Genomic DNA, 13,941 nt, shown 5'->3' with positions numbered 1-13,941 from the left:
TTCTGTCTTCTCTCCTCCTCCTCAGGGGATGCCCTGTGGTAATCCCACATTTCTACGCCTTTGTTTTTTAAATAAACTTTCGCAATGCCACCAAGTGGCTTGTTCCCAACTATAAAAGATCTAGCTTCCCTCATTCTTATTTGAGAGCATGGAGTCAAAAGGTGCTTCTGGACACCAAGTTAGTACTGTCCCACCAGTGATGACTCCTCCAGCATTGCTTCACAGATCTCCCAGGTCTGCCATCCTTCATCACCATACATCCCACTCTCCCACCCTCCCTACAGGCTGGTCATTCCTTCCGCCTGCCTCAGTCTTGTTCACTTGTTCCTGCTTTTGTTTCCTTCTCTTCAATTACTGTCACACACCTATACAACAGCTTCCCTTGAAGGACAGGATGGCTTTGCATTGCACCAGGTCCTGTACACGAATCCCATACAGCCCAATACAGGCAGCAGTCCAAGAATTTTAGCTGCCAAACCCCAGAGTGCACTGTAGGGACTCCTCTCCAACACAAGCCACACTTCTGAAGAGACATTTGCTTTCCAAGAGGTTTGGTCAAACTCAATATACTAATTAGAACCATTTCTCTAACACCTGCATATTGTTCTGAAAGAGGTAGTAGAAATGCTTTGGGTATTCAAATAATTTCTCCCTTTGCTGAAGAAAGAAACATGCAAAGTAATTTTGTTTGTTTTAATTGATCACTGGTTAAGTCATGTTACATTTCAAAGCAAAATATTCTGTTCAAGGACATTGTGCTAAACATTAAATGTACTTTTAAACAAGGCTTAATTTGGCTATATTACCTTTATATACATACAGATATAATCTTAATTTCACTAGTAGCAAAATTACTCAGTACATTGCATTTTCTGAAAGATGGCAAAAATAAGACTTGAGTATCTCTTCTGTCCTTCCATGCACCCAAAACCAGAAAAATCACAGGCATAGAAAGTACAATCACAACTACAGGCAAATAAAAAAAAAAAAAAAAAGCAAGCTAAGTCCTTATCAGAGATGACAACTGCTTTCTAGAAGTCTACATTGCAAATATACAGTACATTCCACTAAAGAGTTTTGTGAGTTCTCACAATGCCTCTTAATCCCCTTTTGGTAGTAAAAAGCTTCTAAGAGAACATGTACCCTTCATAAAAATAACTGAACTTGTATTTTTGGAGCATGTTACAAGTTTAACGCAGTCTAAATGGCAGTCTACAATAAGCTCACCGAGCAAGCAAGCAAACATTGGAAGATTCATCAAGGTCACAATCTTGATACATTCCTTTTACAGCTTTCACAGGTCAATCACCTGCAAGTTCTTGACAGAAAATATCAACTGAATCGGAAAACACAAGCAACTGTACAAGACTAATTTGAACTTTTTTACAAAGCATTCCTTAAAACGTGATGGTTAGACATTTAAGGACACAGCTTGGGAACAACAAGGTTTCCACATTTACTCTACCCTTGAAATATTCTGGTCAGCAGCAGAGAATGCAATGGCCAACAACTGTGCAAACATACTGCCACTGCTGGGGAAACGGCAGTCTGGCCTTGGGAGGTGGAACAGTGTACATAGCCCAGCAGTCCCAAAGCCAGACAAGATTTCAGTTACACTCAAACTCTGCTTTGGTTTGTGCAAAATATTAATCCTGTGCATGTGGCTTTGAGACATAGCCTGCATTCAGGAACTGTTACTCCGTGCTTGACAAGACAATATCAGAGAAACTTCCTCAAAGTAGGAAGGAAATCATGAGCACTAGTTACCCTTACAGGTTCAATGCCAAGGACTCAGCCACTGTTTCAAGGAAATGTACTTCATCAGCCCTGTTCTAAGTTGTCCATTCTGTATTTGCTGAAGGAAGCTACCATTTATTGGCAAACTACCTGAACTGCACTCAAGCAGCAACACAGAGGAACTTTTCCTCCCAGGCTTGATGTCTGGGAATAACTCCCTGTTAACAATACTGAGCATAACCCCATGGTGTAATATGAATGCAAGTGCTTAATTGCTCATTTTCTCTTCCCTGCTGTTAAGTTCAAGGAAATCAGAAAGCACCAGGCAACATAAAACAGGTTTGCCCAAGCTTAGACACCAATTTCCTCCAACATAGTCAAAACACTACTATCTTCTCCATTTGGCAGGTTTTAACCGCAGACACTCTTAACATCAATTCTTCTTCACAGATCTCTATTTTAAAAGTTGCCTGACTCTCAATCTAACTGCAATGTAACACAAGCAACTTAGTTCAGAAATAACTAGCGGAAAACTGCCCTAGCATTCTATAAGCCCTGCTTTGTAGCAGCTTCGGCAAAAAAAGGATAAACACTTGGTACTGTCTATAGCCAGTCAGTAGCACTTCCAAAAGCGCTGGAAAAGTAGGCTACAAACAGGGTTCTTTATACTACTCTAGACCTGTTTTTAGCAGAAGTAGGCAGGGATAGGTCAATGAAGAGGGAATTAGAAAATATTTGACATGTAGGTTAGAGTCTGGATGGTCTTCTCCACCTTTCCCTTAGCTTATCCTGTATTGTTTTTCTTTGCTCTTGCAATAACCACATCAAGCTACTCACTTTTAAGAATTTAATCCTGGTAGGCTGCAAAAAGAGCATGCTATTAGTCAGCTAACAGACAAAGGTACTACAAACACAGGCGAAAAGGCACCATGATTTGCTGCAAGAGTTGAGATGCTACACAAAAGAACTTCAAGTGCCATGTGTGAAGTCTTGATAGACACAACATCAGCCTACTGGCAACACTTGGTTACGTCAGCCTCAAGCTTTGCCATCTAGCTTTCTGGGCAAGACTTCACTTACTGTGCAATGAATAAGCATGAATGGAAAATGGACATTTTAAGCCCAGAGATAATTCACAGTATTTAATTAAGTCTCAGCTTAAACTATATTTCTGTAGCCTATTCTAAAAGCTCTTCAGCTTGTGGACATTAAGCATATAGCTACAGTGAAATGTGTAATAGTTTGAATGAAGGCCTATCTCCTAAAGCAGACAAGCAATTAACAATGAAATACAGAACATGAGAACAATTGAAAAGCCCTCATTCCCAATTTTTTTATTACTGGTTTAAGATGAATTTTAAAAATTCTTGAATTTTTCTCCTAATCGACCCTCTCCTTTAAAAGCAAAATTAAGACTCGATATATGTTTATTTAAAATTTACCTTAACTTCCCACTTCCCAGATTCCTGTAACTAAAAAAAAATAATATTTAAGCCTTTAGAAGGTGAAGCAGCATGAGGACCACTAAAGAAAACAAAACTTCAGTTTACTATGTTTGTGTTCATCACAGGAATTTTTGAAGTTTGCTTACAGTGCCTTACTTTTTGAACATTCTTGTATGCAAAACAGCTAAATGACACAGTTATACCAAACCAAAACCAAAAACCCCCAAATAACAGAATAGTTTCATTGTAAAGATTTGAGAATTTACCAAACTGAGCTTCTCCCACATTCTTAGCACCAAAATTCAACTACATAGAAAGGAGCAGGACAGAGTAATCAGCCAGTTCCCCCATTGAGGACCAGAGCTAATTAAGCCATAAAATAGGTTGAAGGGTCCTATCGACTTGACTGACACTACAGTAAGTATCAAATGGCTCTTGAAATCAGAAGTTTGGCTGTGAATTCTCCCAAGACAGGGGAGTCAGTCTCAAGAGATCTTTAGTTCCAGATAAAACATTTGCACTCGTGTTTCCCTGCTCACTTAAAATCACAGCTAAGATTCTAGTCTAGTCCTCTGTTAAAGAGATTTTGCAAACAGAAATACAGAAAAGTAGAGATCCATAAAATATTATCTTACTCTGCTTTGTGTGCTTGTTATCTTCCCCCAATTTTCAATTTTAATTTTTATGCACGTAATTCATGAAAAGAGCAATTAAAAATGTGTCCCTCAAAATTAAGTTGCCTGTATGCACTGAAAAGAAAATGGGTTTTTAAAGTAGTCCTTCCTTACTAAAAGCAGCTCCCGCAGAAATGCTTTATCTCTCAGCTGTTTATAGGAGTCACAGTCACTATATATCAGTGTAAGTCTTTTTAAACCTACTACTAGTTATCATCTGCCATAGGACTGTAAAAAGCCATGCAGATCTTCAACAGATCTGCCCTTTAATTTCAATGGATGCAGACCACATATACAGAGAGTTAATGAAGTGTCTGAAGGAAAAAAGATTAGCTCTTACTCTAAATCAGACAGTGAGTTACCTGTTTTTATGAAGAAATACACTGAGGTTTAAGACTGCTTCAAAGCAGTAACTGAAATACAACTGCAGCTATGAATAATATATAAGCCTCCTGATCCATAACTGATCCTGGCTTCCATCTTAAACAAAATCACAGTAGCTGAATATATTTGTGAATATATACACAGAAAACCTTTTCACACAGGTTAACAAGTAACTGTTAGATGTGAGCTTAGAAGTTATAAATTTTAACCTGTGTTCACAAGTCTTTAACCCATCAGCTCTCAGGCTCATGTGGCAGTGGATAACCTCATCTAACACACTGTTCAAGTGGCATTAGAATCCCATGTTTTTTGCTCAGATGTTGCTCAGTTGAACAGTTACCTCTGATAATAGTACAGCTTCCCTCACAGTTAAGCATGCAAAATGTATAAAACAGTAAGATTATAAAAAATATCCCCTTGAATGCTCAACTGTACTGTATCAAGAGACTTCTGCCAAAGCTTTAATACCACAATACTAGTTTTCAACATTTTCAAACTTGATAGGAAAATTGCATTTTGTTATTACACAGAGTGTAAGTCATTGGTCATTTGCATTAATTCACCCAAGCACAAGTGAAAAACAGCTTTCTGAATGGAGATGAGAAAACAAGGCAAGTTTTGTTATCAAGTTGTGTGTCTACCCATCTTGCAAAAGCCAGTGCCTGAAAGGTTAGTGAGCAGAAATGCAGTCTAACAATACACACCATGATGTCATGCATATCTCAGAAATACAGAAGTTCAGACATGCAGCAAAATGTGTTAAAGCACTTCAAATACTCTCCAGATAAGGAGTAACATAGTATTTAGTCAGACAAATCAAAGCAGACTAAAATGATTTTTGCTTACACTTCAAGTTTCAGAATAACATTATTTCTATCAGAGTATCTGAAGTCCAATGGAAGGAATGTTCCACAGAATTTGGAAGTAAGACACCATTTAAAGAACTAGGAAAAAAGCACTGGTCAGAGTACTGCCTTCCAGATGTTCATAATAAATAACAAAACAGCAGGAACATGCAGTCCTTGAAGTCAAGATTTGTTTCTAGATTCATGATATGTAGAAGAAAACCAACTCTGTCTGACTTTCCAACGTTTAGGCAAAAAGATCTGAAATAACTCTTATTGTAAAGAACAAAGGTATTGTCAGAAAGCGTTATTTACAGAATGGTTATCAAATGTATTACATAAAATATAGATGAAAATATACACCTTCAGGATTGAGATAAACCAAGCAAATTCACTGCTGATAACTAAATCACTTCAAATAAGGTGACAGACATGAAACATCAAAATTTAATTACAAGACTACTGAAAGTAACAGAAAAATGGGGAAGGCAGAGATAAAGCAAAGATCAGCTTCACTAAAATTCTATTTTACCATGTACAAAACTGAAAGGAAATATTTACTCCAGACTGTGATTTCTTCAAGTACTGAGCAGCTGTTTTCTTAATGCATCTGTGTAATGCTTTGTACTCTACATCTTATAAAATACATCACCACATTTAAGTGCATGATTAGAAGCTGTGCTGACATCATGGAAAAAAGCACTTCATCTTGGAAAATGCTCAGCTCCAGTTTCCTGAAGTAGTTCTGTAAAAGGTAAAGTTTTAGAAAAGTGGCTTTGATCCCTGGTTTTCAAACTCTGACCATGCATCACTCAATTCCATGAAGATCATTTTGGCATACTGCTCATAAGGTTGTCCTGTGGCCTGAAAACAAACAGAACCTATTAGAAGCATAAAAATATTAGGAATTACATGACTTAAAGATCTCACCCCTTTTATACTTGCCATCTTATTCAACAACTTGAGACTGCTGTGTGAATTTTGCAGACACCCAGTTCTCTCCAGCCTTATTCAAAGTTTGCCATGAGCATTTTAAACAACACCAAAGCCTTCGTTTCTTTACATTACTTCAGACTTTTACTGTAATTCATAAATGGCTAAAACTTAGAAACAGTTTTTCAAGCTGTTCTTTACATAAATATTTTATTTAAAATTAGTTAATGATCAAATCTAATAATTTTTGGAATTGCTTTCTGACAGACCTTGCAGTAGTATACACAAGAATAAAATTTAAGCAGGGATCTTTTGGACAGGATTTCCTGGAGAAAAATCTGTTGCTAATTGTGAGCGACACATCGCTTCCTGCATGTTTGCCTCCATACTGAAATGAAGACTGCATGCTCCTAGTTCTCTATTGCACAGCAGCTCTGCCTCCAGGCCAACCCAGCCCCCCATGGTTAGTAGAGATCCAGTCCCAGATAAGTAATTTTTACAGGTTCTTTCCAAGACAAATGAGAAGCCCCAAAGCCCCTTCCATTATATTTCCCCTTCTCCTACTGCTTGGCCTTTGCCAGCTGCAGTACTTTACAAACCCTTTTAGGTACTGCTTTAACTCTATGTGGCAGGAGAGAGGAAAAAAAACCACCACCAAACAAACAAAACTACAAATAAACAAAGCAAAAAACCCAAACCACACCAAAACCAGAAAAGACGACAATGCCTCAACAAGATCTGTGTTCTGACACTGATGCATTACAGGGCTTACAGAAAACACCACACCATAAGGGTGGAGAAAGCCACATGGCCAAGAACAGCAAAAGACGGGAAGAAAAGAACAAACAATGTCTTGTTCCTCTGTCATGAATACAAGATGACATAGGACTTAGGTTATTGCTTCCTAAACTACCAGGGAAGGCAAACCTGAAAACTCAAACCAGGTATATTCAATGCTTATCTTTATAAATACAATACAGGCTAGAGGATTGACTCAGAACAAGAAGCTACCCCCATATATTGGGACACTAACAAACAGCAATTAAATGCATAATATATTTTTAAAAGGCAACTAGAATGTCATATTCATCAAGTATTTTTCAACTACTAATTTGTTTACTCTAGTAAAGTTTACTTTTTCAAGTTCCTAATAAATTTGTTTAATGAATGTGGTTAAGCAGGTTTTTCCATCAGTTTTGCCATGGCAGCCTCTGAGTCTTCATGTATTAGTGAATAGTCCTTAAGAGACCTGACATATCAGCTGTTAGAAACAAAGCAGATTTCACTAATCAGCATTAAACCTGTCAGCAGTCAGAACCCAGCATAACCAACTTTGATGCTCAGTACAGCCATCATAGGATCTTTTGTTTATTAACATTAATCTGTTGAATTTTATGCTGTGCCAGGATGACAAGAAAAATTCTGTACTACCTGGATGAAGACACCAAATTCAGACAGACACTGAAAGACAATGGAAGCAAAGTGAAGAGCATATAGGATACTAATTAAGAAGCAAAGCTGCAGCATCTGTCAGTGACTAATAAATAAGGTGTGCTAAAAGCAGTTTGTATTCCTTCTAAAGGAAAGAAGATCAGAGGAACATTCTCACCTTATCTGGATGCACTACAAGTACTGCTTTCCTGTAATATTTCTTCACTTGTTCAGGAGTTACTAGATCTGCCATGCTGACTGGTTTCCACTTATTTTCCCCTTCCCAAAGCACTGTATGAAGAGTGGATATTAATGCTCTGATATTTCTCTCCTTGCCTTCAATCCATTCAAGAATCTGGGAAAAACAGAATGTATTGAACTTAATGCAGCACTGCAAGCATTCTCAGTCTACAGACATAACCTTTACTCTGTACAGGATTACAAGATTACAACCCAAGTACAAATAACTTGCTGCAGTCACCCCTCCTAAATCCAGCTGTTACTACATTCTTCCTTCTGGCATGCAGATCATTAGCAGCCCAAAAATGATATTTTGCATCTGTCACTAGAGAGTAGCTCATTATTAGTTTATTGCAGAAATTCAGTCATTACAAGACAGATTACTGAGACAGTTACATATTACAAAACCCTGTAAAATTAAATATGATTGACAGGAGTAATTAAAAACATCTATTACAATTACATTAACTCCATGTCAGTGCACAAGAGTAATTTACTAAAACTCTGAAACTTTTGTACAAATCAAGTTGACATATGTTAATGGTTAACGTTTACTTAAGGAGCCTGCAGAGGTGAACAAACTAAAGTGTTATTTCAGCTATCCCCATGAAAGTTGATTAGAATAAGTGGCCATTTCACAGACTTTAAATAGCAATATTCAAGTCACTGCTATAGTGATACAGTGTGTTAACTAACCACTGTTATGCAATATGAAAATCTCTGCACTCTATCAGCAACAATTATGGTAAATAAAAATCTGTATTTATTTCCATTTATGGTGGGTTTTGTTAAAATGTACCCATGCAAGCTATGCACACTCTCTTCAGGTAAGACACTTTGTGACAACAAATTTCAGCACATCTCTGAAGTTCTTTTATAAACTTTTCTAAAGGATCATAAAGACTACAAAGCTTTATCAATGTTATCAGTGATGTTATCAATGAGTAACACAAAAAATCTGAACATCAGGTAACACCCCACAGACTAGTTCTGCAGCCCACCTCCAAATTACATCTTTTACTAACTTCTTAGGACAGGAGTAGCACTTGTTAAGTAGTAAATGTAATGAAGCGGGCATTCTAACAACAGCTATTCTCACTTGCTTGTTTTTTTAAGTGTAGTTTTGTATTATCAGAAAAATCTATCTTTTCTAAGGAGACCTTTGCAAACACTAAAGAACAGTTCCGGCTTCAAGAAATTGACTCTGACAAGAAAACAGGTTCTTAAAATTCCCCAAGCTCAGCTGAAAGAAACAGGAACTTGCTTTTGATCCACACACTTTTTGTGCTATTGCAACTGCTGCTTCACTGCCAACTGGCTATTATTCATACTAATGAACCTACAGTCATATGATTTAAATACAAAAACTTTCATTCTGTATCAGTTTGCTCTATTAGTCTTTGTATCCACTTCTGTTATCAGCATATTCTAAGTATAAGCTCAGGTTTTCACTTAAATCAAAACCAGTGTTAAACAGACCTTGAGCTTCAAGGGGTCCATATCTTTAGACATTTCTTGCTTTCTCATCTCAGCAATGGTTTTTGGTCCCTTTTTATCAGATTTAGCTGAAAATCCTTGATTAGATAAGAGATCCTCAAAGTCATTTTCTGAAACTTTGGGCTTTTGACCTATGAAAGGAGAAAAACAGTAAATGAAAAGTTACATAGGAGAATGCATTAATGGGGGAAATGTACTGCACTTCGATACACCTGCATAATGTTCGTCGCTACCATGATAAATATCTTTCAGTGCCTTGTTAAACTCCACAAGATTAAAAGAAGGATCAGAATGAAAGGGATCACTGACAAGCTTTCAGTTCAGCAGAACTGATAACCTTACCTGTATATATGTGACGAAATATTTCCATGTCCTCTTTTTTCAAAGATTTAGTGGATTTGAGAGAGTATACATCTACCTATTCATGATTTTGGAAATGGTTCAATTTTTCCACTATAAAGTAATTCTAACTGCTGTGCAGCAGTTTTTCAAGTGACCATATACTCAATACTCTAGTCAAAAGCATGTAGTCAACATTTCAGTATGTTGAAACTTAAGCTGAATGATAAAGGAATAAAATATAAACATTATTAGTCATTATAGAACGAAAAAAATTTAGAGCGCTGTAGAATAACTGAATTCTGAAGAGGTCTCTGGATGTCATCTAGGCCAATCCCTACTCAAAACAGGGACAACTGCATAAATTTCTCAGGTCCTTGTCCAGCTGAGGTCCACCTGTTTTCAACTATGAGAAATCACAACATCCCTTGCCCCATTTAAGCATTTCAATCTGCTAATGAATTTTTTTCCTTGTTCTCCAAATAAACTTTCCTGTGCTAACAACTTAAACACACTGGCTCTCCATCTTGTCACCTCTTTCCAGATACAGATCAAGAGAATAATTTCAGCTTAAGAGAACTACATGCTGTTAACTTATAACCTATCTAAAGGAAGGCATCATGCTAATACCAACACGTCAAGAAAATAAAATTTTCCAAGAAGGTTAATGCAGAAGAGGCCATGCTCATGCAAATAGGCAAATTGCCTATTCAATAAGAACATCTTAAGGGACTGATTCCAAGAATGATTCCACCTGTTCCCATACCCATCCATGTTTGAAACACAAGAATTTCCAGTAAGTTAAATCTCAATCTTTAAGACTAGCTTCTATTCTTCAGCTAGAAAAAATATTGCATCCTTTTACCTGTGTATTGCAAGAGGACTTAGCATGAATCAACACTAGCAACCATGTCTCCCTGGATAGATCAAATTCACCTTTCTAACTCAGTGATACAAAACCAGTACCCATGTGTGTGAGTGAATATAGCCTTAAGACTTTATGACCGAACTTGCAAATATTGGAGCCAAGGTCAGCTTGTCTCTGGGATATTCTAGTGCAGCTTTGCAAAAGCAGGACACCAGATTTGCCAAGGTCTTTTCTGATTCCTAGTAGATACAACCTAAACATTAATAAAAAGATGAGATACAAGAACTTCTGCAGCTAAAAATGCATCTAACTTCACACAAAGCATTTTAAGTAATGCCTTCAGAAAACTTACCAAAGCTTGGGGTTCTGACTCCTCTTTCTTCTCGTCCTCCAATAACACTGAAGTTTAGCGTGTAATTTGGTTTTGCTGCTGTGCTGGATTTAGTCTGGGACTGCCATGATACACTTCGTGATTTTGTGGATTTCTGCCACTGATTTCCCAGTTTCTGAGATGGAGCAGTCTTCTGACCAAAGCCAATATTTGAAACTCCACCAGTGGAGGAACCTAGCAATAAATACTAAATTAGTTGTTCAGCTGGATATCTGTCACTTGTTTAATATGAGCAAGACAGTTTGTTCTTGACATCTAACCACACAGTTTACTGTGATACCACCATACAAGAGAAAGTATAACAGAAAAGCATGCAAAATGAAGAGTAACTTGGATTAACAAGTAACTTGGATGGCAGGAGCTAGAGCCGTTACTGAAAATCTTTCAGTCTCTTACAATTCAGGTTCTCAACTGCCAGGTTTAGCAGAAGTATTCGCTTTTGTCTGATCAGCCAGGCCACAAAAATATTCAACGAAATTAGTTGTGCCTCCAAATTCATTACACTTCAATGTCTGTCAGAGGATACTGAAAACCTAATTATATGATCAAGGAAATGTAGTATATTGAGAATATTTTCAAATTAATGCTTTCAAAGTCTCTAGTGTTTTCTTGCAATACTGTTTAAGAAAGATGAAAACATTCCACAGCAGCACTGGCAGGTAATGTTGCACATGAATGAAAAATGACTGAAACTTGCAGGAGATACTGTTGTAATATGGTGTGATCTATCGACCTCTGTCTATCAATACTGACTCAATTTTTAGTATCCCATTTCCCTTCATTAAACCTGTATAAATAACACTGCTTAGCAGCTTCACCTGCTACTCACTTTGGGAAGAACACATAGGGCCTCTTCTCTACAATAGTCCCTGTAAACAAATGGAGCAGAATCAAGCTCCAGGCTTTGAAATTCATTATTCAGGTTTGTCTTGCTGATGAAAATAAATCTGGTATTTTTTAATTCTAAACCAAGCCACCATTAAATTGCCTTTGAGTGACTTCACTTCAAAAGATGCACAGAAACTCAGTTCCCTTGACAGGTTGTATATGCCTGGCATACCCATCACAGGAAAAATAATAGCATGACAACTGAATGTAGATACATCAAGATTTTTCAGAAAAGGAAGATTTTATACCACACTTATGGAATCCTAAAACAGATTAAGACCTCTTCATGTTGGAAAAATTTCCTAAAAATCACAGAACACAATTTCAAGACCAGTGGTCAAATATGGTTGCACACCTCAAGCCAGCTAGGAAGTATAATATGAATGAAAAACTGACACTTTGAAACCACAAATCTTTTATCACTTGGTCTTGCATGACAAACTTATTATTCCATCTAATTATTTATTGGAGGAAGGCAAATTAGTATTTGCATCCCCACGTATGTTATTCATCAGCTCTTGTGATCAGAACCTAACTTTCAGCTCAAACATATCCCAAGCAAGTTTAAGCATACTTGTTCTTGTTGCTATTTCCCTTTCCTTTTACTCACCCTAAAGCCTCAGAAATAGCAACAAGCTTGTCTGTATATATATATATAAATATAAACAGTTTCCTCTTTCAAAACTGGCTCCCCACACCTCGTCTCTCCCCATAGCTCTCTTTTGTAGCTGTTGCTTGTAGTTATAACAGCTTATACAAGAGGATGTCTCCCCAGGGCCATGTACAAGATACCATACTATATCTCTAAATACCGCATCCGATAAAACCTAGTATTGCAATACAACACCTGATACAAACACAGGATTGCACTGTTTTTTCATTAAAGCACCCAATTGCATAGTCAACTCAGTTTCAATCACTTTTAACTTGTGAAATTTACACAAGAAATCCCCGTTACTAGTCAGAGTACCTGACCTTACATACTGAAAAATTCTCATTCAACTACTCTTTTGAAACATTCTACATTCATTATTTCAGACTTCAAGACCAGCCAATTCTTCCTGTAGGACAAGCCAATGCCTCACTATCAGCAGCAACTTTCCAACACCACAATCCTACTTTATGGTACAAGATCATTCCTAGCAATGAGGTGTGTAAGACCACCAGCTTACACTACTGGTTTCCTACCACTAGCCTAATACATAACTATTAAGTACTAAGCTATTGTTTCTTTTATCTTTATATAGCATTCCCAATTAAGCAGCTTTCATTCTCATAACTCGTCTTCCAGAATAATGACTTGCATGTGAAGGCCAAAAAACACCTATGAAAAATACAACATCAAGTCTAAACTCCAGTTCCTTTAAGTCCCTGAAAGTTCAGTTAAAGTCTAAGGTTAACTAGCACAGTGACATGTGGCTACTTTTTAATGCAGTCATTTCTCCTATTGGAAGTTAACTGAAAGACTAATGTGTTGATCTAAATCCTACTAAAATCAGTAAAATATCTTCCACTGGTTCAGTGTGTGTTATACCTGCATCTCCAAGTCAAAGATAAATAGTTTTTTCCTGTCACACTATCTATAGATTTAACAAGTCCATAGTACCCTGAATTATTAAATTAGAAAATGTTTGTAATTCATTTACTGCAGAGCAGCCTTATTGCTGCTGCTTCAATACTAGAATTTTGCAAGTAATGATGCACAGGCAACATAAAGAAACCAAACATTGTATATTACCTTGTGTTTCTATAAGATAATTCTACTGAGTGGGTAACTCAATTCAATACACAATGCTAACTGCAAAGGCAACAGAATAAAACCTCTGTCAGTTCCAAGCTAAGGGAAAAACACATTTCTGCAACTCAGCAACTACAGGTCATTCCAAATTGTTCCTTGGACTCTCAGTAGGTAGTCACATTTCACAGCTACAAATCAGCCACTTGCTATGGCAGTGTGGTTCTGAAATGCAAGGACCACAGTTCTTTTTGTTACTCTTTGTTTTTCTGCTGTTTCAAAATGCTGCAGGGCTAATTTCTGAGTTTGGGGTGAACATAACATCCTGGGACAAATATTACTCTGCAATGTGTCCCATCTTCCATAACTTATTGTGCACACCACTGCAAACTGACATTTGTGTACACGTATGGACTTGGTTTGTACTTATCTTGCACAACAAATCATGACAAACATGAGAAATGTGAGTAGTAGAGCTAGTAAGTCCTACTGAATTCAAAGAAAAGCACTGAATTAAAAGGAAAATAACTGTCA

General features: G+C 37.1%; 1 protein-coding gene across 2 annotated transcripts in view; it reads right to left on the bottom strand.

Moving 5' to 3' along the window:
• Positions 1–679: 679 nt before the first annotated feature.
• GAK (cyclin G associated kinase) overlaps positions 680–13,941 on the bottom strand; it is an 82,255-nt gene continuing 68,993 nt past the window's right edge. Inside the window, exons 25-28 of one of the 2 annotated variants that reach the window (XM_065860549.2) lie at positions 10,746–10,958; positions 9,169–9,317; positions 7,628–7,804; positions 680–5,949 (exon numbers count right to left, since the gene is read on the bottom strand). In XM_065860549.2, the coding sequence (XP_065716621.1) occupies positions 5,848–5,949; positions 7,628–7,804; positions 9,169–9,317; positions 10,746–10,958 (641 nt within the window). In that variant the 3' untranslated portion in view covers positions 680–5,847. Of the gene's footprint in view, positions 5,950–7,627; positions 7,805–9,168; positions 9,318–10,745; positions 10,959–11,613; positions 11,654–13,941 lie in introns of those variants that run through there. The other variant, XR_011736697.1, reaches the window with a different exon arrangement.

The sequence above is a fragment of the Patagioenas fasciata genome, chromosome Z (genome assembly GCF_037038585.1).
Source record: "Patagioenas fasciata isolate bPatFas1 chromosome Z, bPatFas1.hap1, whole genome shotgun sequence".
NCBI classification, from domain to species: domain Eukaryota; kingdom Metazoa; phylum Chordata; class Aves; order Columbiformes; family Columbidae; genus Patagioenas; species Patagioenas fasciata.
Note: the sequence above shows the minus strand (reverse complement) of the source record. Positions and strands in the feature narration are given on the sequence as shown.